The sequence below is a fragment of the Myotis yumanensis genome, unplaced genomic scaffold, assembly GCF_028538775.1.
Source record: "Myotis yumanensis isolate MYYU_CA2020_CCGP unplaced genomic scaffold, mMyoYum1.0.hap1 SCAF_16, whole genome shotgun sequence".
Lineage (NCBI taxonomy): Eukaryota > Metazoa > Chordata > Mammalia > Chiroptera > Vespertilionidae > Myotis > Myotis yumanensis.
Window position 1 is genome coordinate 29,002,467 of NW_027223767.1, and position 19,906 is coordinate 29,022,372.

Here is a 19,906-nt window from a genome sequence, read left to right on the forward strand (position 1 = left end):
CTGAGAGGCTGGGAGCACAGTCCAGAACAGGGCTGATAAAGGGATATAGAGAGAGGCTCTGGACCAGTCAAAAGGGACAAAACACAAAGTAGACAGATTTCTCTATAGATCATGAGGCCAGGGCACACAGAAGCAATCATACTTTGGGCCTTCCCCTAAGTGCTCAATTATAACATCAACCACACCCTCTCAGCAGAATCCACAAAATCCTTATCCCCCAGAAGGAGATTCTAAGAGTTGTACCAAAGATGCAAGACGATACAGTCTGGCCAGTGTGGCTCAGTTGAGCATTGACCTATGAACCAGGAGGTCAGGGCATCTAACTTGATCCCCAGTGTGGGGTATGCAAGAGGCAGCCAATCAATGATTCTCACTCATCATTGATGTTTCTATCTTTCTCCCTCTTGCTTCCTCTCTGGAATCAATAAAAATTTAAAATAATAACAATAAGCCTCTAGCCAGTTTGGTTCAGTGGATAGAGCGTCATCCTGAGGACTGAACAGTCCTGGGTTTGATTTCAGTCAAGGGCACGTACCTCGGTTGCAGGCTCCTGGGCATGCGAGTGGCAACCAATCAATGTGTCTTTCTCACATTGGTCTTTCTCTCTGTCTCTCCCTTTCCCTTCCACTCTGTCTAAAAATCAATGGAAAAAATATCCTCGGGTGAGGATTAAAAATAATAATAAAAATCCTATATAATAAAGAGGTAATATGCAAATGGTCATTACGCTGTGATGCGTAAGAACCGATCAGCAGGAGGGCGGGGCAGCGAGCTACAAGTGGCGGCAGAGAGCTACAGGAGGGAAGAGCAGTGAGCTATGAGTGGGGGAGAGCTACATGAGGGCGGGGCAGCGAGCTACTCGTGCACGGATTTGTGCGCAGGGCCACTAGTAATAGATAATAAAACTGGAACGATACAGAGAAGATTAGCATGGTCCCTGCAAAAAGGATGACATGCAAATTTGTGAAGTGTTCCATGTTTTAAAAAAACATTAATGTGGCAAAGGCAACACGCCTGTCTAAGAGCTGTTAACACACTGGAACTGTCCTCTAAGCTTTCCCAAGGAAAGGAGCCAAGGTGCAGATACAGATTTTTGCACAGTCCTTCAACATAAGGACATAGTTACGCAGCATATGTAGAATGGACTACTATGCATCCATTAAACATATTTACAAATAATTTTTACTGGAGAGGAGAAATCCTCAAAATATATCATCAAAGAAAAAAAGCTGGCTAGAACTGATGTAATATATAATCTCAACTATGCTAAAAATATGTGGGGTTTTTTTTGTATATTTCTAAAAATATAGAAAAGATATGTACCAAAATAGTGTTGGTGGTAGAATTCAATGTGTTTCTTTTTTAAGCTCTTCTTTATTCTCCACGTTTTCTATAATGAGTATGTTTTACTTTTATAATTGGGGGGAAATAATATTTTTGTTAAAATAAAATGTAGCATCAAAGATGAGACTATGGCTCCCTTTAATTGCCTTTCTATTATAAACTTGTGTTTTGATATTAAACAGGGTACCTCTTGGCAGGCTCCTTTTCTGGATGGCAAGGGATGATTTGTCAGGCACCTTAGCACTTCTGGAGGAACCAGTCCTAGTAAATGTAGATGATCTTTTCTATAAGTAAGATATAAATATGGTAATTAACACATATATTGAGCAAAAAAGGCCCATACAGCGCAACCATTTCCAACATTAAGGCTGTGTATCATCAGTGGAAGAAACCAGTTGCTTGTTGATTGAGTCAAATTCATTCAAATGCCACCTCCTCCAGGAAGCCTTCTTACCCCTCTTGCCTATGCAGCACTCAGCACTCAGTACTCCCTCTGTGATACAGTCTTTCTCACTAGGTGGTGAGCTCCTTCAGGGCAGGGACTAGACCTTTTATATTCACATTTGGATGCCTTGAAGAGGGCTGGGCAAGGTGTCTGGCATTTAGAACCTGCCCAATGAACAGTTTGATGAACGAAAGCATAAAATTCTTTATTGCCCTACTTCAGACTGAGACCTTTTGTGAATCAAATGCCTAAAGAAGGTAATAGTTGGTTTCTCACCGAGGGCCAAAGCCAATAATCAATCTACTATAGGATGGCGAGTCAACAGGTTCTTTTTATTTTGTTTTGTTTTTTAGTGAATAAACATAACTATTTTATTACTCGATTCTGGGAGGCAGCGCTCAGCAGGAACTGCTCCATATGCCAGTTGGGGTGATAATGGTTTGGAGAACTCAAGAGGGTTTCATTCACATGTCGGAGGCCTGGAGGTGGCAGAACCGGCAAAGTTACATTGCAAAGGGATAGAGCGACAGGTTCTCAATGCACAGCACCAAGGAAGAAACTCGTCATTTTCTTGAAAAGACTACACGTGCAAAATATGAGGGAGGAGAGAAGAAGGTGGCATACAACTGAGTGTTTTCACTACAGACTATTCGTTCAGGAGTTCAGAGAAGACTGAAGATCAATCACAACTCTTAGGGAACTAAACAGAGGAGGCTTCAAGAACAACTCAAACCTCCTCAAGTAGGTAGGATATGATTAGAGAGAAAAATAATGCAGGTGAAGGTGGCATCATAAACTATGGCAGAGTTTGGCTCCTAGAGAAATTGCCAAACATGACCTCTAGGCAGCAGGGGATTGGGGGCGGGGGGGGGGGGGGGGGGGAGGGGCGGGAGACAAAAACCCAGGGTCTATCTTACAATACAGTCTCAGGGAGGAGCCCCAGGGAAGCTGGAAAGGATCCCGCTGGCTTCTTGCTCTCTTTGTAAAATGGATTTGGAGAAATCATGGCACTCTGGACCATGGAGGCCTTTGGGCTGACTCCATAGGAATGCAGACCTGGCATACTTACGTGATCAGTCAGTCTTGAAGGAAGAGTTTCAGAGGAAGCAAAAAGGGACTCTAGGCTCTGTACTTTCTCCTGGACAGTTGTAAATTTATCAGACAAAGTGGATTCCTGATAGCTCCAGCACGAGGTAGACCCTGTTTTATCCTGAAATGTGAAGCTTTCAAGGCAGTCTTTATAGTGACTATCAGATGAAGAAATTGACTCTGTTGTAGAAAAGAGGGTAGTTAGTGTCTGAATCCTTTATATTATTTAAAAACAAAAACAGAAAACCTCACACAACCATATACCTATACCATGCAATCTCCAAAATGTTAGTAACCAAAATAATCACTGATCTGAGACGCAGCTCCTCCAAGTATTAAAAAAATGACAGTCTTGCCCTAGCTGGTGTAGCTCAGTGGGAGAGCATCAGCCCTCGCACTGAAGGATCATGGGTTCGATTCCTGTTAAGGGCACCTGGGCAGGTTTGTTCCTGGCCAGGGTCAGGTGTGTGTGGGAGGCAACCAATCTCTCTCTCTCTCTCTCTCACTCTCTCTCTCCCTCCCTCCTTCCCTTCCATTCTCACTAAAAACAGAATCAATGGAAAAAATATCCTTGGGTGAGGATTATCAACAAAAAATATAAGCAAACAAACAAACAAATAAACAGTCTCCAAACTTAGTCACCAAAATAGAGGGATAACTAGGACATGAGGGTGTTGGTGCTGGCTATAGACAGCTGCAGGGCTCAGAACTATACATGTTTAAGCACAAGGGACTGTTTGAAGTTACAAACTCTAGAGAATGCAATGTATTTGTACTAAATTCAATAGTGCTCGGGGTACAGAGCAGTCTCTGCATTTGCATGTCTCTCCCACTACAGTAAAAACACCTCCTACAGCTGCTTAATGACCACCAGCACCACCCTTCCCAGCCTCCCATGGGGTTGTCCCTTCAACTCTGGCCCTAAAGAATACCTCTGCGCTGCGAGAAAGCACCTTCCAGGTCTGCTCCCAAGGCCTGGCTTCCAGAGCCAATGGCGCAGGGGCTGTCGCTCCCTCCCCCAAAAGCTTCTCCTCCCTTCAAGAGATTACCTGGGCTGAGTGGAGTGCTGACACTAGGAAGCGCATGGTTTATTCTGGGTGTTTTGCAAGAGACTTCCTTAAAAGAAGCATCTTGTTCATAGGAGATACGAGACAGGTCTTGAATGTCTGTCAATGATCTAAAAAATTAAAAGCACACAATAACTGGGAGATGTTTGGAAAAATCTAACAACATATTCCTGAGAGGTACTTTTTAACCCATTGTACGCCATAAGCATCTGTAGATGCACATGGCAGACCTTCCCCAAATGCCAAGCGTGTCTATAAAAAAAAATGTTTTCCCTAAGTGGCAGCCCTGACCAACTTTAAAATCATTTTTCTGAGAACTTTCAGCTGAAAATATTAAAGAACACCCGAACTGTGAGTAATATATTTATTTTTATAGTATTCATTGCAAACTGATCTTTTCAGTTAAATTCAAAATATTGTGGCATGTGGGGATGGTTTCCATTTTGGACACGTGGTAGTTAACTAGTTCAAGATGCTCTTGCCCTGACTAGTTTGGCTCAGCAGATAGAGCATCGGCCTGCAGGTTCAATTCCAGTCAAGGGCATGTACCTTGGTTGCGGGCACATCCCCAGTGGGGGGTATGCAGGGGGCAGCTGATTGATGTTTCTCTCTCACCGATGTTTCTAACTCTCTAACCCTCTCCCTTCCTCTCTGTAAAAAATCAACAAAATATATTTTTAAAAAATAAAGATGCTCCTGACAAAAATCTTTATTTGGCAACAGGCCAGAATTAGACAATATCTTTGAATATCTTATATATATCTTAAAGAGGATATTGGAGAGTATCTTACAAAGAAATACAAACTTTAAATATATCTCAGCACCTAAAAGTAAACTATGTCCATTCAATAATCGTTTACCTATGGATGAGGACAGTGGGTGGGGAGTGAGGGCGGAGGGTGGGGTGGGAACTGGGTGGAGGGGAGTTATGGGGGGAAAAAAGAGGAACCAATGTAATAAACTGAACAATAAAGATTTAATTTAATAATAAGTAAATAAATAAAAGTAAACTATGTCCATAGATGAAAGTATATTTGCGTGGGAACCAGATTTAATCCATTTATATAAATAGGTTTATACCTCAAGTAGAAACACATAGTTGTTATCATCACTGTATTTCCTTGATTGCAAGATGCTAGTAATTTAGATCACATCTTCTTGGTGAAAGAAGAAACAGGTTCACAAAAAAAATGAGAAGAATGTAGATTCTTACAAACAAGGAAATACTATTTCCCTAAAACCAAAACTTTACATAGTATCCTTAGGCAGCCCTTTGGTGGCCATACATGTCTTTCTCTTTCAGTTCCTTGGGTGACTCCTTTAATGTCTCCTCTTGTTCACCTTCAGGACTGTAAGAGAGAAAGTGAGAAAATTACATGAATGGCCTGTCAGCTGAGTGCACTAAGTTGGTACAAGAGACCAGTGTGAGAAGCAGCAAGAAGGGCACTAGGCTCAGAAGTGGAAAGTGTGGGCTCTGGTCCTGGCTCTCTACCAACTAGCCACATGTTCTCAGGCAAGTCTGGGCCCTGCTCTGTGCCTCGGTTTCCTCTTAGAGACTGAATAAATATTCTCTAAGGGTCAGCCCATCTGAAATCAGCTGATGATGTTACAGGACAGTGAGCAAGTTCCAGAGGAAACCAATGGAGCACAGGAACTTTGCTGGAGATGGAGGCTGGAGCAAGGGGCACAGTCATGGGGCCTGACCATGTGAGATAGCTTCCAGGCACAGAGTGACCAGAAAAGAATACTGAAGACAAACTGGACCTGTTTCTACTTGGACCAGAATTTAGGATTCAATTTCAATACTTGTTGAACACAAACTATAAGCCAGGACCCACCTAAATCCTTCCATGTTTTCACATTTTTAATCTTTGCAACAATCCTGTGGGGCCAATGGTACAAAGGAAAGAGCATAGACTTTGACTTTGAGTTGTGTCTTTTTTTTTTTTTAAATATATTTTATTGGTTTTTTACAGAGAGGAAGGGAGAGGGATAGAGAGTTAGAAACATCGATTCAGCTGCCTCCTGCACACTCCCCACTGGGTATGTGCCCGCAACCAAGGTACATGCCCTTGACTGGAATCGAACCTGGGACCCTTCAGTCCGCAGGCCGACGCTCTATCCACTGAGCCAAACCGGTCAGGGCGAGTTGTGTCTTTATTAATTCTGTTCACTAAAATATTTGTTCTCCTTCCAAGCACACAGTAGGCCAGCACTTTTTGGCCCTCCTAATTTGCATAAATGGCCACATGACCTGTTTTAATCAGTGAAATATAAGTGAAAGTGATGTGTGTAACTCTTGGGAAGAAACTTCAAAGGACACTACACAATTCACTGTCCCCTCTTTGCCTCCTCATCAATTAAGGATGCACAGGATGGACCCTATCCTCAGCTTGCATCTCTGATAGAAGGGAACACAGCACAGCACACTCCTGGCTATCCCAGGATGGACAAGGAGCACGAGCAAATGATAAATTTGCGTTGTTTTAAGCCACTAAAACCTGGGGATTGTTATGTAGCATAAATCTAGCTTCTCTTGACTGAAATAGCCACTCACCAACTGTTCAACCTTAGAAAAAATACTTAAACTCTCTGAACTTTGCTTTCCTTACTGGCAAAATGGAGATAATACTGTGTACCTCAGAGGGTTGTTCTATGAGTTAAATTTGACAAAACAGAGTACCTGCATATGGTGGCTGCGCAGGAAATACTAGCTATAATTATTATAGATAAGGAAACTAAGGCTCAGAGAGGGGAAAAGTAAAGTGAATGTTATTGTATTAGACCCTTTACATCTATTCATTTTTTAATTAAACTTTCTTTTGAGATAACTATATTCACATGCAGTTCCCTCAATGGAAACATCTTGCAAATCTACAGAATAATATCACAACCAAGATATGGACACCGATAAAATCAAGACAGGCAATTTCACCACCAATGTTGCCCTTTTATAGCCATGCCTACTTCCCTCCCACTATCCACCTCCTCCCTAACTCCTGGAAACAATTCATTTGTTCTTTATTTCTATAATTTTATCATTTCAAAAATGTTATATAAGTGAAATCATTTAAATAACTTTTGGGGATTGATTTTTCCACTCAGCAGAATTCTCTGGAGATTTATCCAAGTTGTCACATGTATCAATAGTTCATTGTTTTTCCTGGCCGCGTAGCTCAGTTAGCTAGAGCATTGTCCCACTACACCCAGGTTGTAGGTTTGATCCCCAGTCAGGGCATATACAAGAAACAAAATATTTAAAAATAAATAAGTAAATGTTCTTCTTTTTTTTTTTTTAATAGAGAGAAGTATTGATATGAGAGCAGAACATTGATCAGCTGCTGCCTACATGCCCCCTACCGGGGATCGAGTCCTCAGCCCAGGCATGTGGCTTGACTGGGAATTGAACCAGCAACCTTTTAGTGCACAGGATGACGCCCAACCTATTGAGCAACACCAGCCAGGGCACTGCTCATTCTTTCTTATTGCTGAAAAGAATTCCATAGTATGGATGTATCACAGCCTGTTAAATCGTCCCCTTGTTAGATAAAATCTGGGTTTCCAGTTTTTGGCAACAAAAAAAGTAGCTATAATTTTCATGTGTGTATTTTTGTGAGTTTAAGTCTTCATTTCTCTGGGATAAATGCCCAGGAGTTATATTATTGCTTTTAGTCCCTATGTCAACATTCTCAGTAAAGATTCTTATTTCTGTTTTACAAACAGGGAAATAGAAGAGAGGGCTTGAGAAACCTGACCAAGGTCACACGGACAGAAAGCAGCCAGGATCTGAATCCAGATAATGACTGCCTTTCATGACCGCTCACATTCTGAACAAGTCCTAACAAAGCTCATTTGCCAGAGCTAATTTTTAGAACACAGGGCTAGTACATTTTAAGATGAGAATATATAAATACGGGGTGTTATCACCAATTAACTTTACTTCTATGAGTCTGAGACTGTGAAGAAAATAATAGCACATACCTTTGTATAGGTTGGAATTGAGACCTGGTCAAAACCTCAGCATCCTTTCCAAAGCTTTGTCTCGTTTGGACCTTTCTTTCACCTGAAAGCATACAGCAAATGTATTTTTTACTTGATTTTTGCCAACCCAGATTATTCTTTTCATTCCCTTCACTTTCCCTTGGTCTTGTTCAGATGAGAAATACTCTGATAAACAGAAGTGCTTCCTAATTGGGTTTGGATTGAGTGCCGCAGAAGGGGTTTTTGTTCCAAAAGTTTGTTTTTCTTGCTCAGAGGGGAGAACTCTGACACTCAGAATACAAGCAAGCCATTTACTGGCCTTCCAGTCATAACCTCACAGTTATTTTTGGAGACAAATGTTGTTTTGTCTTTTCAGGAAGGCAAATTGATCTGGTTCCTGTCAACAGACACTAGGGGGCGTTGAAACCAAGAACTGTTCGTTCGCTAAAGAGCACAAATAGGAAAAACCATTAACTGAGCTTTCCCAGAGTGCTAACTGCCTCTTGGCCATCAAAAACCACTTAAGGAGTAGGGCTGGGGTCTCGAGTACTAAGGAGCTCATTCAACTGTCTTCTGTCCTCCCAGATGCTCAGAGATACTGTGCAGACCTCTGGGCAGACAGGGCCAGTGTTCATTTTCCTTCCCACCACTGTACTGCTGTGGCTTACAGAGAAGGGGGCAGAGCAGCCTGCCCTCCTGGCAAATGCTCATGACCCCCCTGCCATCCCTTAGGTCCAGGTAGTCTGGTGGGCAATGGGGAGGCCACAAAAACAACGCCACTGTAAGCAGGTACTGAGGAGCTCTGAACCCTATCCGTGAAAGCACTGGGGCTCTTCCTGTGACCCTCTTCCAAATACTAGAAAGCACAAATGAATTCCTAATAAGCACAATTCAGAGCAGGGGAATTTAGAGATTTTAGAGTCTGACCATCTCCTTTACTTTATACAAAGGGACAGTGCAACCTCGGAGTGAAGTGACTTGCCCAAGGTCATACAGAAAGAAAAAGCATCAGTGGCAGAAGTGGTCTTGGAAGCCAGCATGTGTCCAATTGTTACCCTTGTTTCATTGCCTGGTGTGGAGAGCGTATGTATCAGAGCCCGAGCAGAAAAGGGGGAAGAAAGAGCTGAAAGAATGAAACAGCAGACATCAGAGGCTTCTTCGTGTACTGCAGATGTCTGGATGGAACTAGCCCAGGTTTTCTGACCTGTCTGCCCCAAACTTCTCTATTCCACTTGACCCTCTTCCAAACATAAGCAAAGCGGCCGTGTGCCGGCCAGGCTCACCCAGAAAGTGATCATGGATAGAGGCTCCTCAAAAAGAAGTGGGTGGCCCAAGACCTAGGTCTGTGGACTTTTAATACTTATTATCCTGAGAATATAACTGTTCATCTAAAACAGGGTGGGGAACCTTTTTTCTGCCAAGGGCTATTTGGATATTTATAACATCATTCACTTAATATAAATTTATGTTGCTATGAGAAAAGCTCCTAGATTTATTGAATTTCTAGTCCACCTGCAGTTGCCCTGGCAGGGCCAGACCAAATGATTTCCAGGGCTTTATACGGCCCACGGGTGGGACGTTCCCCACCCCTGGATTCTATAAGCTTACAGATTCTTAAAATGCTTCCAGCTTTGATTAGAGCCTGGATCAGGTTAGAGATGGAAGCTGGAGTGTGCAGCAGGAGGAAGAGGAGTTCACAGCCCAAGCCCGCCCTGCCTGGCTGGAGGCAGAGTGTTGAGACATGACTGTGGACAGCTACATGTCTTGGTAGGTGGATAACTCTGGTTTTAAAACAGATGATTACATGCCTTAAAAGAGCGAAAGTATATAATTTTTAAATGTCTGTATCAGAATCAGTGATTCACTTATATCTTGTCTTGTGATCCAAGGTTAACTTGCCATGTAACAGAAAGCAGTTGCTAAGCTATCTAGAACCGAAGCCCTCCCAAGGGGAGGATGTTATGCTGCTGACTCTGCACTACTGGCTGTTATTAACTCTTTGCTAAGATGCAAAGCAAGCAAAGGAAAATGACGGTGAAACTCTGCCTTTTAGAGTGGAGAAGGACATAGCAACCAAGTTCTAGTTTTGGTTGTGTCAATAACTAGCTCTGTGGGCTGGGCACATCCTTCAGGTCAGCTCAGCAAAGATAACTGATCACCTAGTATGTGCCACGAAGAAGCCTTAAATCTAGTGAAAGACTAGAGGGAAAAAAGAAACAACAACTTCAACACATGCCATAAGAACTCAAGGGGAGGTATAGATAACGTGGATGTCTTGAGGCAGGTGAGGGGCAAGAGATTCAGTCTAATGAAGGGAAATCACTGAGCCTAGGTTTTCTAATTTGTAAAATGAAAAGCCTGGAGACATTATCTCTCAGGACCGCTCCAACTCCAAACATCCGTGTTTCGACACAAAGTGAAGGCAAGTGATTCTCAAAGGAATCTGCCCTAATGGCTATTACCAGAGACTTGACATTGAGCAAATGCCTCTTGCACTCCTTCGAAGTCCTCTTCTATGGGACTTGAGGTCTACAGAAGAAAGAAAGGAGGCTCAGTGGAGGCAGACATATCATCAAAAGGTTGAGAATTTCCAGATGTCCTTAAACATGGAAAATCTTCATAAGATTCCTGCATATTTTATAGAAAAAGAATAAGCCTGCTTTGCAGACACTAAGTACTTACTTGTACTCTATGTTCGTCCTCAACAAGGCCTCCCCCCACCTTCCATTGTAACGTGACTTTCCCTTCATCATTATACACTCCTCACCCCAAATTTCCAACAAAGATGTTCTGATTCCTGGGAGCTTTATCAGAAGAGCTAAAGAGCTGAAAAAATGGCCCAGACTGCAAAGCTACTCCATGGGATAAGAAGTCAGAACACTGGTTCCTTTGAAGGGAGGCAGTGATGGGGAGGAGGCACAAAGTGGGTCTTTTCCGGAACCAATAATGTTCTGTTTCTTGATCTGGGTGCTGGTTACATGTATGTATTCACTTTGTGAAAGTTCATGACTGAACACTTGAGATCGGTGTACTTTTTCTATGTTATATTTTTTATATATGTATATACTCTGTATATATACATATGTATTCTATCTTTTTATTAACGATTTTCAGCCCCAGCTGGTTTGGCTCAATGGATAGAGCGTCAGCCTATGGACTGAAGGGTCCCGGGTTCGATTCTGATCAAGGGCACATGCCAGGGTTGTGGGCTCCATCCCCAGTGGGTGGCGTGCAGGAAGCAGCCGATCAATGATCTCTTTCATCATTGATGTTTCTATCTCTCTCTCTCTCCCTCTCCCTTCCTCTCTGAAATCAATAAAAATATATTTTTTTAAAAAGATTTTCATACTGTCCCACTCTGCTCACAGTAAAATCAAGAATGTTTAAAGGATTAATAATGGAAACTGCTCAGAGTTTTCAGAAGCGCAGACAAGTGGAAGTAATGCTTTTTGATGCATCACTGAATTCTTGTCAGTCAAATGCTGTGACTGACATGGACGATCTTCTCTTTCCTCTACCCCACCTTCCATACTGGTAAAAGATCTAACAAGGGTGGCAGATTAGTGAGGAGCTGAGGTAGAAATTGTATAAGTAAATCCAATGAGTTTCATTTTATAAAAGAAAATACTCTGTACAAATAGGTTCTTGCTAAAGCTAGATTCCCGAGAAAACCTAGTGTGCTGGACAGATTCACATTCGCTGAGGGACCCTTGCTCTAATTCTGGCTCTCCCACCACCAAGCCCGGTAGGCCAGGGCTAATTCCCCACATCTCCGATCACCAGTTCTTCTTTACAGAAAAATAATAGCAGATCCTTTTTCTGCCCCCAGAAAGGATATGTGAATTAGGTAAGATAAAGTGCTCTGAAAAAAGTACATGGTGCTATATAAATAAATGCAGGGACCATGCATTTGGGAGAAAATACATTTGACCTTCCATTCTCAAAAATCTTATTTTTCAGATTTTTTTCAAAATGCATGAAAATACTGATTAAGTTGACATTATATACTTTTATATGTAAGCTATTTTTCCCCAATAAAAATAATTTAAAAGGAATAAGGCACCCCACTGGCATGGCTTAGTGGTTGAGCCTCGACCTACGAACCCAGAGATCGCAGTTCTATTCCCAGTCAAGGGCACATGCCTGGGTTATGGGCCCAATCCCCAGTAGGGGGCATGCAGGAGGTAGCCAATCAATGATCTTCTCTCATCATTGATGTTATTCTCTCTCTCCCCCTCGCCCTTCCTCTCTAAAATCAATTTTTTTAAAAATTTTTTAAAGGAATAAGGCGATGGAGAAAGCTGAAATGTGCCTTACTCTGAACTGTAAATTCTTACCTCTAGAGCTAAGTTTTCTTGAGCCGTTGGGGAGTAAGAATACTCATTGTCTGGTGTTAAAAATTCATTTCTTATGTCCTCCGAAGACTCCGGTGAACCAATTGATGGCCAGGACTGATCCTATTGGTAATGTAGGACATTGCTTTTAAGTTGGTGCTCATGGTAAAGAACACCAACTTAAAGGCAATGTCCTACAGTGGGATGCAGTGTGAATAACAGGGCATCTAACATTACCCGGCAGTTAGGGTGACCCTCTCTGAGCTGGCCCTTCCTGCCTGCTTGCACTCCTGCCTCTGCCCTCCTTCCCCACCGCGAGCTGTGAACAGAAGGACCATCCTGAGTCTCAGTGTCCTCACCTGCACAATGAAGGGGAAAAGGGCTGGGCAACCTTTCTGCTCCAAAATTCTCAGAAAGAAGAAAGGCCCTGGACACCTCAAGCTGAGGACTGAATTTAAGTACCCTGATCCTCGCTCATAGCCGCAGTCCATATGCTGGCATAATCCTCCAGATGAGAAGGCTGAGACTGCTCAGAACCGGGGAGTCCCTCGGGTGTTGTTACAGTTTAAAGGCAAGGGGAGGATCATGATTTTTTAAATAGCAATGCAACCTCAATAGTGAAAGCAAAAAATTAAAATTATTTTTTGTTAATCCCACCCAAGGATATTTTTTTTCATTAATTTTTAGAGATTAGAACCAAGACTTCTTGGTTCATGGGTCAATGTTCAACCCCTGAGCCACACAGGCCAAGCCCCAAAATTAAACATTTTAACATAACAGTTATTTTTTCAGCATCTCTGCTCCACCCCTTCCCTTTCTGCTCATTTCTCTACGTTCAGGCCCTGATCCCCCCATGGCAGGCAGCTGGCTCCTTTCCTCGCCTTCAATCATTCCTTTGCAGAGGTTTTGTGGTTTATTTCCTTGGACAATGCTTTTGCCACATGTTTCCTCTTCCTGGGCCCTTAGTAGCTGCTCTCCTATCCCTCAGATCAAATTGAAACTTCTCAGGCAAGCCTGGCCTCCCATACCTTCCCCACTTCCCTGACAGACCTCTTCTCTAGCCAAGCCAGTCTGCTTAATACAGCATGTCCTTCCGGCCGGCATGTGATAGAAGGAATAAATTATCCTGTGAGTGGTTTGTGTGCAGTGTTAAAATACTGTAGTAAGTTCTCTGAAAGACCTAAAATGTTATCACAATTGTATTTTTATAATGTTTCATTCTCAACTGCTATTTATATTCTTTAAGTGATTCTGGACCCATGTCAATGATGATAAAAAAATTTTGGTTTCTTAGTCTGGCTGGACTGTGGCCCAATTGCAGGCTTCAAGGATGTGTTAAACCCCTGAAGCAAAGCTGTAACCTCAATGCAAATGCCAGGAAATGACTGAACCCCAACAGCTCCTGCTGAGGCGCAGTTGTCAGGCACGAACATATTCCTTCCACTGCGTTGAGAGCTGAATCTGGGTCTTAGAGGACATCCAGGCGAAGGTGCTCTCATCATAATCCTGTTCTTGCTTGTCCTTCTCCAATCTGGCCTCAGTCACCTGCTGGGCCACCAGCTTTGGTATCTAACCCATGCTGTATTTCCAAGTTGGTCCTGTCCACCCAACTAGATGGGAAGCTCTAGAGCCAGCGCTGAACCTGACGCTTGTCTGAGTTCCCCCCAAGCTCCAAGGGACACAACGCTTTGAGTTGAACTGACTCAAAAAGTAAAGGGCAGGGAGGTAAAGACTTCATTCACGTGAGACACGAGGGCACATATTCCAACAAGAAAGTACTACTTCAGATATGTTTTCCATGTCATAATACGTAGCAACACCTCATTTCTACTTTATTAGGTCCTTGGATTCAACTTGGCTCTCTGGGACATATTACTTACGTTGCAAGATTTCTCAGTGACCGCAGACGCTTCAGAACGTGCTTGAAAGACTTCACTGTGCTCTGGCTCCTCACTTTTTCTGGGGGACGGGTGACTGATACCTAATGATTATGACACAACCAAGGCCATAGTCATTCTGAGGCATTCAGATGGCATGAAAGGGCAAAGGGAAGTGTGAGAGAAGATGCATGCATATTCTGCTCAGCATGGCCACATCCCATGTGGCGTGGTCAGGTTCGGTCTAGAGCTGGGGTGGGGAACCTTGTTTCTGCCAAGGGCCATTTGGATATTTATAACATCATTCGCGGGCATACAAAATTATCAACTTAAAAATTAACCTGCTATATTTGGTTAAACATTTAATTAACTCACCCTCTAATGCAGGGCTCCTCAAACTACGGCCCGCGGGCCACATGCAAATACAAATATTGTATTTGTTCCTGTTTTGTTTTTTTACTTCAAAATAAGATATGTGCAGTGTGCATAGGAATTTGTTCATAGCTTTTTTTTTAAACTATAGTCCGGCCCTCCAACGGTCTGAGGGACAGTGAACTGGCCCCCTGTTTAAAAAGTTTGAGGACCCCTGCTAATGCCTTGGGCAGAGCCAGACCAAATGATTTCATGAACCTTATATGGTCCATGGACCAGACATTCCCTACCTCTGGTCTAGAGAGTGGAGACTGTTAGCATAGCCTGGCCCCAACATGCATTCCTGAATCATCCACCCAGTCAAAAATGGGGCTTGACAAACTCTAAGAAGTACCAAAAAACCCAAAACAAAACAATAAAAAACCCCGTAAGCCAATAGATTTTCTTCCTAAAATAGATGATCATTTTAGATGTTCCTTTCTTTGACTTGTAAACAACTGTGAAATAACATCCTATGCCTTGATTGTTAGCAAATTACCAGGTGGAAATACACAGCCTGCAGTTTTAACGTAGAAATCTATAAAGTGATGAGAACCAAAAGTTCCTCTGGCATAGACTCTCTGAGAGCCAATGGAATTTTTCCAGCTTAAAGTGCAATGCAAAGAAATGGGCAGTAGGAAGGGCTGTCCACCACTGCCCTCAGGTAGGAAAGGTTCAATTCCTTGCTAGGTTACACCCAGCCCCAGGTTCAGTGCATGGGGATTATTTTACTTCATTTGAAAAAATGGGTCTGCTCCAGCAGAAAAACTCAAGAATCTCCGGATTTCTTTACCTGTGGGAGGAACAGTGGGATCAAAAGGGTATGTTGCTTTCCCCTCGAATGCAGGGTTCCCAGGCAGTTGGGAACGAGAGGACCAAGCAAAGGAAACATTCCAGGAGGCTCTCTTAGCTTTGAGAGCTGATTATGTGATAGAGTTCGCCTACCCCAATTCCTCCAACTGAACTTACCGGGGAAGCTTCCAGGCTGTCTGCCACGCTGGTCGTCCTCATGGTCACCATTGTCTGTTTTGTCACGCTTGCCATTCCCTCCTGGCGCATTTTCCCTGGAATACTCGACAACGCGCCGCCAAGTCACATTCTCAGGGTCCCTAATGGGAGGCTGCAGCAAGGGATCAGGCTCGTTTTCAGCCTCAGCCTCATTCTCTAAAGTCGAACTACTCTGAGGATGCCAAGGAGGTACAGCCAGCAGCCCAGCAGCTGCTTTCTCCGCCATTTTTTTAACCTCCACTGGATACAAAAGAAAGTCGTTATTTAAAACAGCACCATGGACATTGGAAACAAAAGCTTTTGATTCTTAAAGAGCTATATAATACTTTTATAGCTCATATTCTCACAAAAATATGCCTCTTTAGAATTGCATCACCTGTAGCTTACCCTGTTTTGCTTGAAGAGGGGAGAGAACTGATGACAGAGTGAAGACAGGGCAAAAGAATTTGTTAGTTACAGCCCTTGTTACTGAATTCCAGGCAGCAGAAAACTTGAAGATGGACCTTCTTGCTCTGAAGATATCACAAGGAAATGACACCTAAAGCCCCCAGTCTGTAGAGATTCCACAGTTTGAGTTTGTCTAGGCTTTCTAGGCCATGATGAGTTCATATTTTGGGGGTGTGCATATATGTGTGTGTTTTCATTCCAAATGTTCTATACTTTTGCTAATGTACTTAGCATTAGTGGTTTTTTTTTTTAAAAAAGCATAAACATCGTGCCTAGCTGGTTTGACTCAGTGGTAAGAGCATCAGCCTGCGGACTCAAGGGTCCTAGGTTCAATTCCGTCAAGGGCACATGCCTGGGTTTTGGGCTCAATCTCCAGTGACAGGGGGGGAGGGGGTGCAGGAGGCAGCTGATCAATGACTCTTTCTCATCATTGATGTTTCTATCTCTTTCTCCCTCTCCCTTCCTCTCTGATATCAATAAAAATATTTTTTAAAAGGCATGGACATCATATCCTTTTAAGCTTAGAAGATAAAACTGACACAAAAGGATAATGCCCACAGGATGTGTGAAAGTGACACTGCAGGATTTCTAAGTTAATAATGGTGTATCTCAAATACCCATATTTTATATGTTTACTACACTTGTTATGTAATTTACATCCGAATATAATAGAAACATTTCTTATATGGTCTAGAAGTGAAAAAAAAGCATTTCTCTTCTGCAGTTAGTAATCAGAAAGGCTTTGCTTTTAAAATGGAACAATCTAACGGAAGAAAAGAATGTGGGAGGACAGTGCAGTATAGGCTGTGTACTTAAGAGATAACAACCAGGTTAGAAATATACTTTAAACTTCATTATGTCCAACAGAACCCATGACTTTATACTCACTTTTCCATTTTAAGTGTCCCTTTCCAACATCTTCGTTATTTCTTGACTTTGTATTATATATTTCAGAAGACACAGATTCCATGTTGATCCTAAATTGTATAGGTTTTTTGAAGGGGGAGGGGAGCAGGGTGGACACAAACACATCAGTTTGCTCAAGTTCTTGACACCAACGACCGTAGCCCACCAGCCCACCCAGAGGACTGAACCATTCCTGGAGCTGCACTGACTCCTTCTTGCCACCAGAGGGCGCCAGACTCCTCAACACTAAGCTAGCAAGACTCCTTACCTGGCAGAACCCTGAACAGGGGTGGCTGTCACTGGTGGTCCCTTTGGGTGGTTTGACATGGTGAAGAGTGAACTATTCAGCTGTGCCACTTTGGCTTGGGCACTGGACTCTCCAGGCTGTCCCTGGCTAAGACATGAAAGGACTGGGTCAGATGGTCTCTTGGTTCTTTTTAATTTCCAAATTCAGATTTCAAGATAAAAGTGCTCTTGGGAGATTTTCAGAAGTAGAAGAAACCAATTAAAATACAGTTTCACCAGACAGAATCCTGGTCCTTAGGCTGTTGCAGAGCCCCCTCTTCCCCTCAATGCCACAGAACACAAGTGATGGCTCAGTAACTGCTCCTGCCCTTCGATCAGAATTCTCTGGTAACAGCCCCACCTACATATCAGTGAGAGCACAATAACTAACCTTTGTAAAGATAGACTTAAGGCACCAGGGATCTTAAAGACATTCTGAGATCGTAAGCCTAGTTTCATTGAGTTCTACACCCTGACCTGCCACTGGCTGTCTGACTTTCACAAACTTCACTCTCTCTGGGCCAAGCAAGGTTTCCTCATCTGCAAAACAAGGGAGTCTCTTTTCCTCTCAATATCCCCTGATAGTGTATTTTTTTATTGTCCATTACACTAACTCTAAAAAATGTATGTGATCTGTGCATGCGTATGAATCCCACCATCCAGAATGCCCTCTTCTCCCACTGCACCAGGCAGCAGAGAGACTGTTGGCATTGGAAAGGTCAGAGCTGATCAGCTTCTTTAAAGAGCAATTTGGTGCTCTAACCGGTGTTGCTCAGTGGATAGAGCGTTGGCCTTCGGACTGAAGGGTCCCGGGTTCAATTCCGGTCAAGGGCATGTACCTGGGTTGCGGGCACATCCCCAGTAGGGGGTGTGCAGGAGGCAGCTGATTGATGTTTCTCTCTCATCGATGTTTCTAACTCTCTATCCCTCTCCCTTCCTCTCTGTAAAAAATCAATAAAATATATTTTTAAAATAAAATGAAAATATATTTTAAAAATAAAATAAAAAATAAAGAGCAATTTGGCAACAGCTGTCAAGAATGTTTAAGACATTCAAACCCTTGACCGTGCTTCTGGGAATCTATCAAGAACCTAACCCTAAATCTAGAAAAAGCTTTACTGACAAGTCATTATGGCCCTATTCATAACAGAAAAAGTAATGAAACAACCCAAAATTCAACAACGGGGGAAATCCAACAATTTCAAAGTAAGTTTACATCACAAGGGCGTTTTTAATAATGTTCTAATATAAAGTGAAATATCAGGGTGAATACCATTATAATTAAAATTATATAATCAGGATATAATCAAAATATATGCATGTATTATAAAGTTGTACACCTGAAATCTATATTGTTAATCAATGTTACTTTAAAAATATATTTTTATTGATTTCAGAAAGGAAGGGAAAGGGAGAGAAACATCAATGATGAGAGAGAATCATTGATCAGCTGCCTTCTGCACACCCCTACTGGGGATCAAGCCCGCAACCTGGGCATGTGCCCTTGGTTGAAATCGAACCTGGGACCCCTCAGTCCTCAGGCCGATGCTCTATCCACTGAACAAAACTAGCTGGGTGGGGCTCAATGTTACCTTAACAAATTCAATTTTTTTGAAAATATACACATGTTCCCTAACTGGTTTGACTCAGTGGATAGAGTGTAGGCCTGTGGACCGAAGGGTCCCGGGTTCGATTCCAGTCAAGGGCATGTACCTTGGTTGCAGGCACATCCCCAGTAGGAGGTGTGCAGGAGGCAGCTGATCGATGTGTTCTCTCTCATCGATGTTTCTAACTCTCTATCCCTCTCCCTTCCTCTCTGTAAAAAAGTCAATAAAATATATAAAAAAAAGAAAATATATACACGTATATAATTTTTGTTTTTTAAAAGTATACAATAAAGACTAGGTGGACTAGTAGCAAAATGTTAAGCTTTGGTCTGTTTTTTGTTCTTTTGGAGAAAGAGGGTGGAGCTGAGCAGGGAAGGCCACAACCCTAGTTTAGCTTTGTTATCTAATGGCTATACTGGAACCCCATCTGCCTCTATCAATGACATGAGTGCTAAACCTTCTGATGTCAGGGAGGTGGTTTTTCAATAATTCCCTTCTTTGCCTCAGCTGATTTTGCTCAGTGGTTAGAGCATCAGCCCATGGACTGAAGGGTCTCGGGTTTGATTCCGGTCAAGGACACATACCTTAGTTGCAGGCTCGAGCCCCAGCTGTGGGCGTGTGCAGGAGGCAACCAATAGATGTGTCTCTCCCCCTCCCTTCCACTCTCTCTCAAAATCAATGGAAAAATATCCCCAGGTGAGGATTAACAAATAATAATAATTCTTCCCTTCCTAAAGATAACATACACTAAATTAAAGTGTCTGGTTTTCTTTGATTTTCCCTTATTGCACATATTTACCAACACGAAAGGCGCAGCAGACATTGTCATTAGTCTCAGTCACCACTAGTACTAATTTCAAAGCTGTAGATAAATGCTGTCATTTAACCACAGAAAAGGAAAACTAAAATTGACATACTAGTCTATCTTGAAAAGCATCTAATGCTCCTTTAATAATTCCCCTCCCCAACCATAAAATTATTTTCGTTGCTACTTCATAACTGTAATTTTGCTACTGTTATGAATCATAATGTAAATATCTGATATGCAGGATGTATTTTCATTGTTACAAACTGAACATAATTGAAGCAAAGTGATTAATCACAA

At 42.5% G+C, this 19,906-nt stretch overlaps 1 protein-coding gene and 1 pseudogene across 1 annotated transcript in view; one reads left to right on the forward strand and one right to left on the reverse strand.

The window, feature by feature from the left end:
• TEX14 (testis expressed 14, intercellular bridge forming factor) overlaps positions 1-19,906 on the reverse strand; it is a 124,127-nt gene that overhangs the window by 12,537 nt on the left and 91,684 nt on the right. Inside the window, exons 16-26 of the mRNA XM_070395326.1 lie at positions 17,178-17,303; positions 16,892-16,980; positions 15,518-15,796; positions 14,141-14,241; positions 12,264-12,383; positions 10,389-10,455; positions 7,927-8,008; positions 5,232-5,294; positions 3,928-4,055; positions 2,859-3,058; positions 1,532-1,628 (exon numbers count right to left, since the gene is read on the reverse strand). Coding sequence (XP_070251427.1) covers positions 1,532-1,628; positions 2,859-3,058; positions 3,928-4,055; positions 5,232-5,294; positions 7,927-8,008; positions 10,389-10,455; positions 12,264-12,383; positions 14,141-14,241; positions 15,518-15,796; positions 16,892-16,980; positions 17,178-17,303 — 1,352 coding nt within the window. The remainder of the gene's footprint in view (positions 1-1,531; positions 1,629-2,858; positions 3,059-3,927; positions 4,056-5,231; positions 5,295-7,926; positions 8,009-10,388; positions 10,456-12,263; positions 12,384-14,140; positions 14,242-15,517; positions 15,797-16,891; positions 16,981-17,177; positions 17,304-19,906) is intronic.
• Positions 870-983, forward strand: LOC138995192 (U6 spliceosomal RNA; annotated as a pseudogene).